The sequence below is a fragment of the Oncorhynchus clarkii genome, chromosome 23 (genome assembly GCF_045791955.1).
Source record: "Oncorhynchus clarkii lewisi isolate Uvic-CL-2024 chromosome 23, UVic_Ocla_1.0, whole genome shotgun sequence".
Classification (NCBI taxonomy): domain Eukaryota; kingdom Metazoa; phylum Chordata; class Actinopteri; order Salmoniformes; family Salmonidae; genus Oncorhynchus; species Oncorhynchus clarkii.
The window spans coordinates 20,625,492-20,635,178 of NC_092169.1; the positions used below are offsets into that span (position 1 = coordinate 20,625,492).

General features: G+C 42.6%; 1 protein-coding gene across 1 annotated transcript in view; it reads right to left on the reverse strand.

Moving 5' to 3' along the window:
* The window catches only part of LOC139381436 (zinc transporter 6-like), an 83,372-nt gene extending 81,939 nt beyond the window's left edge, over nucleotides 1-1,433 (reverse strand). Inside the window, exon 1 of the mRNA XM_071124952.1 lies at nucleotides 741-1,433. Within this exon, the coding sequence (XP_070981053.1) occupies nucleotides 741-927 (187 nt within the window). The 5' untranslated portion in view covers nucleotides 928-1,433. The remainder of the gene's footprint in view (nucleotides 1-740) is intronic.
* Between the last annotated feature and the right edge of the window lie 8,254 nt (nucleotides 1,434-9,687).

Below are 9,687 nucleotides of genomic sequence, written 5' to 3' on the forward strand. Positions count from 1 at the left end.
CGGAAAAGGAAGCGAGACATCGCACTCCCGCATTTGTTCTGGTTGAAATACAGCCAATGAACTAAGCAGACCAGAGATACTGTATATAACAATGAGAGTTGTCCCAACGGCGGGAATAAGCAAAATCGCTGTATTCCTATGACAGGAGTGGACCCTCTCTGACAAAACGCAGATTCTAATGAAATTGTGCCTATGTGAGAGCAAACCGGTTAAGCAGACCAGAACTTACCCTTTTTTTCCTATGGTAAACGTCCTGAGTTGGACATCTTAATTTTATCCACCATCTTTGCTTTGGTTTCCTGGCCTTGCTAAACTTTTTAACGTTGAGATATATATATATATATTTTTTTATGATTGTACTTTTTATTATTAAGAACAAATCAATACAAAAAGTACATGGGGGAACACAAGTATATATAAAGAATATACAAAGGACAACGTTACATAGCGTTCGTTAGATGATAGAGCATTGCTAACGTTAGTTAGCTTTGCCACGGAATTCAGGTAAACTCTAAAGCAAATATTGTCTTAGCTAGTGTATTGTTATTCATTGCCAAAGTGAAGATTTAGCTAGTTCGCTTACTAGCGACACACAGTTGTGGAAAGAGGCTTCACAGCTGTATATGGTGCTAGCTAAACGTGGCTAGACAGCTAGCTAGTTACTCCAACTAAATTGCATTGCACTGGCTAGCTAGCATAACACAACTAGCTAGCTAGCTACCGGTAACGTTAGCAGCTACCTGAGTCGTTGATGTTGACAACGTCCACCGCCACCATGTCAGGTTTATCAAGGGGACCAACTTTCCTCTCGGTCACCCCGGACGGCACCACGTCCGGCTTGGAACCGAATTTTCTGGGGTAGAAGTCCCCAACATTGTGATACGATAGTCCTGATGGAGACGTGGACATGCCACCGTCCATCGCCATTTTTTACTCTTCAGCCACAAAATGAATCGATTGAACTGTCAAAAGCCTGCGCAAATGCACAGATCTGTAAATAATATAATCGTGATGTAACCTTAGCTCTTGGCTAAGCCAAAATAAGATTGTTTACAATGCTTAGAAGTCAGTGATTTCAGCGCGTAATACAACGGAAGTCGAGAAAATACATTTTTTGTCGCAATTTTTTTTGCTAATTTTGCTGTTTTAATTAAATCACAGATCTCTGAATGATAAATTGAAATCCCACATTCTATTTGAAATAAAATTGTAGTTATGTTGGTGGTTGATAAGAAAAATATACATACACATTTCCAACATAGTTGCGATCAATGTTGGAAATGTAGCTATTTTTTACCATTCTGTCTTTTTTTTGTTGAGAAAATCGTAATTAAAGTTGCCATTTGAAAATTGTTAGGCCTTTTTATGATCCATGAACTGTACACGACACAGACAATTACCTAGCTAGCAAAATGTAGTTGAAAAGACTGCTATGCCCGACGTCCAATCTACGGTCGGTTTTGGTTGAAAGATGAAAAGACAGAATCTTTCATGTCATTGAAAAGACGACTACAAAGATGTCCGTCTACATTCGGTTTTCGTTGAAAAGACGTTTCAGGTCATTTCAACGTACACATGTAAACAGTATTTTTTTTAAATGGTCTTTGGCTGGCAGGCGATGTATATCAGACTGTATCCCACGGGTTATGACAAAACATTTATTTCCACTGCTCTAATTATGTTGGTAACCAGTTTATAATAGCAATAAGGCACCTCTGGGTGTTGCGTAGTGCCCAAGAACAGCCCTTAGCCGTGGTATATTGGCCATATGCCCAGTGACGTTTTTAGTAGAGGTCTACCGATTATGATTTTTCAACGCCAATACCGATACCGATTATTGGAGGACCAAAAAAAGCAGATACCGATTAATTGGCACATTTTTTTTAAATGTATTTGTAATAATGACAATTACAACAATACTGAACGAACACTTATTTTAACTTAATATAATACACCAATAAAATCAATTTAGCCTCAAATAAATAATGAAACATGTTCAATTTGGTTTAAATAATGCAAAAACAAAGTGTTGGAGAAGAAAGTAAAAGTGCAATATGTGCCATGTAAGAAAGCTAATTCCTTGCTCAGAACATGAGAACATATGAAAGCTGGTGGTTCCTTTTAACATGAGTCTTCAATATTCTCAGGTAAGTTTTAGGTTGTGGTTATTCTAGGAATTATAGGACTATTTCTTTCTATACCATTTGTATTTCATTAACCTTTGACTATTGGATGTTCTTATAGGCACTTTAGTATTGCCAGTGTAACAGTATAGCATCGCTCCTGCCTGGGCTCGAACCAGGAAAACATCGACAACAGCCACCCTCGAAGCAACGTTACCCATGCAGAGCAAGGGGAACAACCACTCCAAGTCTCAGAGCGAGTGACGTTTGAAACGCTATTAGCGCGCAACCCGCTAACTAGCTGGACATTTCACATTGGTTACACGAGCCTGATAGGCTTGAAGTCATTAACAGCTGCTGGCAAACGTACAAAAGTGATGTTTGAATGAATGCTTACGAGCCTGCTGGTGCCTACCATCGCTCAGTCAGACTGCTCTATCAAATCATAGACTTAGTTATAACATGATAACACACAGAAAAACGAGCCTTAGGTCATCAATATGGTTGAATCTGGAAACTATCATCTCGAAAACAAGACGTTTATTCTTTCAGTGAAATATGGAACCGTTCCGTATTTTCTCTAACGGGTGGCATCCATAAGTCTAAATATTCCTGTTACATTGCACAACCTTCAATGTTATGTCATAATTATGTAAAATTCTGGCAAATTAGGTGGCCCAAACTGTTGCATATACACTGACTCTGCGTGCAATGAACGCAAGATAAGTGACACAATTTCACTTGGTTAATATTGCCTGCTAACCTGGATTTATTTTAGCTAAATATGCAGGTTTAAAAATACGTACTTCTGTGTATTGATTTTAAGAAAGGCATTGATATTCATGGTTAGGTACACATTGGAGCAACAATATGCACCGCATCGATTATATGCAACGCAGGACACGCTAGATAAACTAGTAATATCATCAACCATGTGTAGTTAACTAGTGATTATGATTGATTGATTGTTTTTTTAGAAGATTAATTAATTAAGATTAATTAAGTTTAATGCTAGCTAGCAACTTACCTTGGCTTACTGCATTCGCGTAACAGGCAGTCTCCTTGTGGAGTGTAATGTAATCAGGTGGTTCCAGCGTTGGACTAGTTAACTGTAAGGTTGCAGGATTGAATCCCCCGAGCTAACAATGTAAAAATCTGTCATTCTGCCCCTGAACGAGACAGTTAACCCACCGTTCCTCGGCCGTCATTGAAAATAAGAATGTGTTCTTAACTGACTTGCCTAGTTAAATAAAGATTAAATAAAGGTGTAAAAAATACAGATTTCCGATTGTTTCCGATGTATTCGAAATGCTTCAGTCTGGTTTTAGACCCCATCATAGCACTGAGACGGCACTTGTGAAGGTGGTAAATTACATTTTAATGGCATCGGACCGAGGCTCTGCATCTGTCCTCGTGCTCCTAGACCTTAGTGCTGCTTTTGATACCATCGATCACCACATTCTTTTGGAGAGATTGGAAACCCAAATTGGTCTACACGGACAAGTTCTGGCCTGGTTTAGATCTTATCTGTCGGAAAGATATCAGTTTGTCTCTGTGAATGGTTTGTCCTCTGACAAATCAACTGTAAATTTCGGTGTTCCTCAAGGTTCCGTTTTAGGACCACTATTGTTTTCACTATATATTTTACCTCTTGGGGATGTTATTCGAAAACATAATGTTAACTTTCACTGCTATAAGGATGACACACAGCTGTGCATTTCAATGAAACATGGTGAAGCCCCAAAATTGCCCTTGCTAGAAGAATGTGTTTCAGACATAAGGAAGTGGATGGCTGCAAACTTTCTACTTTTAAACTCGGACAAAACAGAGATGCTTGTTCTAGGTCCCAAGAAACAAAGAGATCTTCTGTTGAATCTGACAATTAATCTTAATGGTTATACAGTCGTCTCAAATAAAACTGTGAAGGACCTCGGCGTTACTCTGGACCCTGATCTCTCTTTTGAAGAACATATCAAGACCATTTCAAGGACATCTTTTTTCCATCTACGTAACATTGCAAAAATCAGAAACTTTCTGTCCAAAAATGATGCAGAAAAATTAATCCATGCTTTTGTCACTTCTAGGTTAGACTACTGCAATGCTCTACTTTCCGGCTACCCGGATAAAGCACTAAATAAACTTCAGTTAGTGCTAAATACGGCTGCTAGAATCCTGACTAGAACCAAAAAATGTGATCATATTACTCCAGTGCTAGCCTCTCTACACTGGCTTCCTGTCAAAGCAAGGGCTGATTTCAAGGTTTTACTGCTAACCTACAAAGCATTACATGGGCTTGCTCCTACCTATCTCTCTGATTTGGTCCTGCTGTACATACCTACACGTACGCTACGGTCACGAGACGCAGGCCTCCTAATTGTCCCTAGAATTTCTAAGCAAACAGCTGGAGGCAGGGCTTTCTCCTATAGAGCTCCATTTTTATGGAACGGTCTGCCTACCCATGTCAGAGACGCAAACTCGGTCTCAACCTTTAAGTCTCTACTGAAGACTCATCTCTTCAGTGGGTCATATGATTGAGTGTAGTCTGGCCCAGGAGTGGGAGGGTGAACGGAAAGGCTCTGGAGCAACGAACCGCCCTTGCTGTCTCTGCCTGGCCGGTTCCCCTCTTTCCACTGGGATTCTCTGCCTCTAACCCTATTACAGGGGCTGAGTCACTGGCTTACTGGGGCTCTCTCATGCCGTCCCTGGAGGGGGTGCGTCACCTGAGTGGGTTGATTCACTGATGTGGTCATCCAGTCTGGGTTGGCAACCCCCCCCCCCCCCCCCCCCCCCCCCGCCTTGGGTTGTGCCGTGGCGGAGGTCTTTGTGGGCTATACTCAGCCTTGTCTCAGGATGGTAAGTTGGTGGTTGAAGATATCCCTCTAGTGGTGTGGGGGCTGTGCTTTGGCAAAGTGGGTGGGGTTATATCCTTCCTGTTTGGCCCTGTCCGGGGGTGTCCTCGGAGGGGGCCACAGTGTCTCCTGACCCCTCCTGTCTCAGCCTCCAGTATTTACGCTGCAGTAGTTTATGTGTCGGGGGGCTAGGGTCAGTTTGTTATATCTGGAGTACTTCTCCTGTCCTATTCGGTGTCCTATGTGAATCTAAGTGTGCGTTCTCTAATTCTCTCCTTCTCTCTTTCTCTCTCTCGGAGGACCTGAGCCCTAGGACCATGCCCCAGGACTACCTGACATGATGACTCCTTGCTGTCCCCAGTCCACCTGGCCGTGCTGCTGCTCCAGTTTCAACTGTTCTGCCTTATTATTATTCGACCATGCTGGTCATTTATGAACATTTGAACATCTTGGCCATGTTCTGTTATAATCTCCACCCGGCACAGCCAGAAGAGGACTTGCCACCCCACATAGCCTGGTTCCTCTCTAGGTTTCTTCCTAGGTTTTGGCCTTTCTAGGGAGTTTTTCCTAGCCACCGTGCTTCTACACCTGCATTGCTTGCTGTTTGGGGTTTTAGGCTGGGTTTCTGTACAGTACTTTGAGATATCAGCTGATGTACGAAGGGCTATATAAATACATTTGATTTGATTGATTTGATTTGACTCTTGGAAGAATGTTCTTTTTGACAGATGATTCAAAAGTATAACTTTTTGGGCAATATGGGTTTTCAGGCTATATAGTTGTCACGAGGTGGCCCTTTTGGGTGTATATCATGGCTCCTTCTTGCCAAAACTCCTAATCCCTAGAATTGGAGAATTAAACAATATTTCTGTTTTTGAGAATGTGGGAGTGGTCCGTGGACACTGATCTCATGAAGGACAAGAAACACACATTACTGTGTCTTTGGTTGTGTACACTTCTCAATTATGGGGTTTTCATCTGAATATGGTATAAAACATCTGATTAAATATTAAACTATTTGTGAGAAGATGAAATGTGATGTTAGCCTTCTAAACGAGAGTATGGGTTTTCATATCGAGTTTTAACTAGTCAGTGACGACACCCTGTGAGTACAGATATTTACATTGCCGTCATGGACCGCCCCCTTTTCTACTCTAGTATGAAAGCCACTTCCAACCAAATTGACATTAGTCAAAAACTCAGGGACGGGAGTTCCCACGTTGAAATGGCAAAGAAATCTACAAACTAAAGAATAAGTATTCAGGCTGGAGCTGTTTAAATACTTTAGTCTGGTAAACGCATCTGACCTAAGAACAATTCAGAATGTTACTCTGAAGTATTCATTATAACAACCTACAACTCCAACAGACTTTGATCTCTGGTGGACAAACCAGAGGCTTTCTGTTTACTGACTATTCAGCAGACGGACCAGTGATCACAGAGCGGGACAACAAAGGCATGCACTCGTAAATATGTAAATTGCTATTTATTTTCGAATGTTCATGCTGTTCATGTTAAAAGTACTAGCATTTCATGAGTGTAGTTATCAACTGTATTACAGTGAATTCTCTCTGAGTTTCCCGCTCTTGAGCTGTCCCCACCCCCTTTCCTTTGTCTACCAAGACGTCATATCGGCTTAGCCCACTAGGGACTTTTCTATCATGTCAGTAACCAATGTATGACCTATTGTCTGTGTGTTTATGCAATAACATGTAGCCTAAGCTATGATATTGGATAGCCTATTTGTATCAAGTATCTATTGTCATAGTGTGAATGATGGAAAGTAAACATTTTTATCAAATGATTAGGAAAGTGTGACGTGTTAAGGTTGGACCCAGGTGTAGAAAAGAGACCAGACGAGGAATCCGTGGTTAAGGATAAACATAATACTTTACTAAGAAATGATAGCCGCAGGAACACAGTACACTTGGAAAAACAACAAACACTAAGTCTCGAAAACTCACTCAGGAAACACATGCACACGGTAAACAATTCAAGCTCTGCAAAGGACAATAGAAAACACACCTCTTTTAACATGTAAATCATAATGAGTAAATTGGACACACCAGAGTGTTGTTAATATCTCTAGGACGGTCTCTGCCGGCCTCTGGTGACAGGTGGAACCATGACAGTACCCCCTCTTCTAGGCCGCGAAGCCAGGGCAACCACCACATAGTTGGTTGAAGTTCTGAACAAGTCCCAGATCCAGGATGTCCCGGGCAGGCACCAACACCCGCTCCTCAAGGCCGTAGCCCTCCCAGGTACTGCAGGGTGCCTCGGACTCAACAAGCCCCCAAAAGATGCTGGATAGTGTAGGCCGGGTGACCAGCAAAATGTTGAGGGCACAGGGGCAGGTGTAGGGGGAGTGAAGGGACTGGTCCTTACCAGCTTGAGACGGGAGACATGGAAGGATGGACAGACCCTCTGGGAAGCTGGAGACGATAGGTGACCGGGTTGATGTGACTCAGGATCTTGAATGGCCCTATGCAGGTGGAGCGAGCTTCCCACCTTTAAGGGAAGATCGCGGGTGGACAGCCACAACCACTGACCCGGTGGGACGAGCCCAAGAGGCCTTCGGTGCCGGTTTGCCTGGTGTAGGTGTCGGGCAGAGGAGCAGAGCAAGGAGGATCGCGCTCTGATCCAGGTGCGGCGACACGTCGAATGAATGCCTCGGCTGATAGCACCCCCGCTTCGACCTCTTGTGCAGGAAACGGGGGGGGGGGAGCTGACACTCGAATGGCGACAGTCCAGTGAACGAGTTCGGCAATGTGTTCTGAGCATACTCTGCCCAGACGAGGAACTTGCTCCAGCTGCTTGCCTGGGTGGAGACGAAACAGCTGAGGAACTTCTCCAGCTCTGTGTTGGCCCGCTCGAATGGCGACAGTCCAGTGAACGAGTTCGGCAATGTGTTCTGAGCATACTCTGCCCAGACGAGGAACTTGCTCCAGCTGCTTGCCTGGGTGGAGACGAAACAGCTGAGGAACTTCTCCAGCTCTGTGTTGGCCCGCTCTGTTTGGGGGGTGGGTGGAATCCCGAGGAGAGACTCATTAACGCCCCCAACAGGGACCAGAACGCTTTCCAATACCGTACGATGAACTGGGGCCAACTATCCGAGACGATGTCCTTGGGAAGTCTGTATAGTCGAAAGACATGGGTAATCATGAGATCAGCAGTCTCCTTCGCTGAGGGCAACTTGGGTAAGGCAATGAAATGGGCTGCCTTGGAGAACTGTGATAAAGTCTACGGACAGGTGGGACCAGGGCCGGCTGGGGATGGGCAGAGGTTGGAGCAACCCAGCCGATTGCTTTCGTGAGGACTTGCATTGGGCACAGGTGGAACAGGCCACAACAAATCGCCCGTTCATGTCATGAGCCATAGCCCGGTGCACACCGGTTCAGCTTCATCGAACTCCCTCATTCATATGCGGAAACAGTGTCAAACAAGGCATATCCACATGGGCAGTAAATGAAATACACTTCAACAAAGGTTCAGATGCTACTATGCTATTTGATAAGATAACAAGGAAAGTTAGTGTTAAGTAATTACACTGTGGTATGACATGAGAAGGAGATCACCTTACTTAAAAAAAAACAGTATACTTTTTTGGTGTTTGTGTACTTTCTCTGTAAACCGTATTACATACGGTGTGGATATACATCACATAACAGTAGATTGGATTGGTAAGCATAAACTGAAGTCCTTTTAAGTATGTGCCACTGCACTATGCAGTACATTGGACCTCATCTGAATGTTTTGTATACTCATTGTATATCTCAACAAGCTGCCTAACTGGTCTGTCAGTGTTTTACCACCTGGCCCAACCCACTTGTTATCAACACCATTACACAGTCAAAAGTTAAATAGCTGTAGATATTACTCATGTACTCTATAGTTTCCACAAACATAAAAAACATAGTACTGTATAGTATATATAAATACTATATAGTATTTAGTTTGCACAAATAGTTAGCAAAATATGTGACCAACCAAGTAGATAACAATGAAAAACAAACAAACATGAAACTGTGTTTATATGAGTCTTTCATCCTTAATTGTACTTTTATTTATTTTTATTGATTCTAGAAATAATATCATAGAAAGGTTGAACAGGTGCAAAAGCCCAGTAAATCTGGACCCAGATCTGCTCAAACCCCTTTTTTCTTGGTTGACCACCACAATAGTCATGTGCCTACTACATTCTTTGGATTCTGCAGTAATAAAATAAAAGATATAATCATGTTGCGTGTGACCAGCAACTTAACTTGTTGTATAACTGGAAACACGTAGTGTGGGTGTAAACATTATTCTGCAGATACAGAGACTTAAAATAATAATACAAATAATACACATAACACGAAGCAAAGTGCTGAATGATTATTCAACAGCAGGCTATGTGATTCAGTTGGGTAATAATAGCTCTTGTCTAATACAAGAGCAATATTAGCAGATCCTTAAACCTTTGGCTCCCTCATACAGACAATGTATCTCTCTTTTACTGTCTTTACATAATACAGTCCCACACAAATGGGCTTTCACAGTGAATCAAGGCTAACTTGACTGCCAAACACTTGTCAGCAGTGGGAGACAATTTTGAGTGATCCATGAACATGCCAGTGATGGTTCAGTTTGGTTCTACTGTTACTCTGTATTTCACTCTGTATCTCGGCACCTCATACAGTCAGTCGGTTTACATGATTTCTCCCCAGGTTATCACA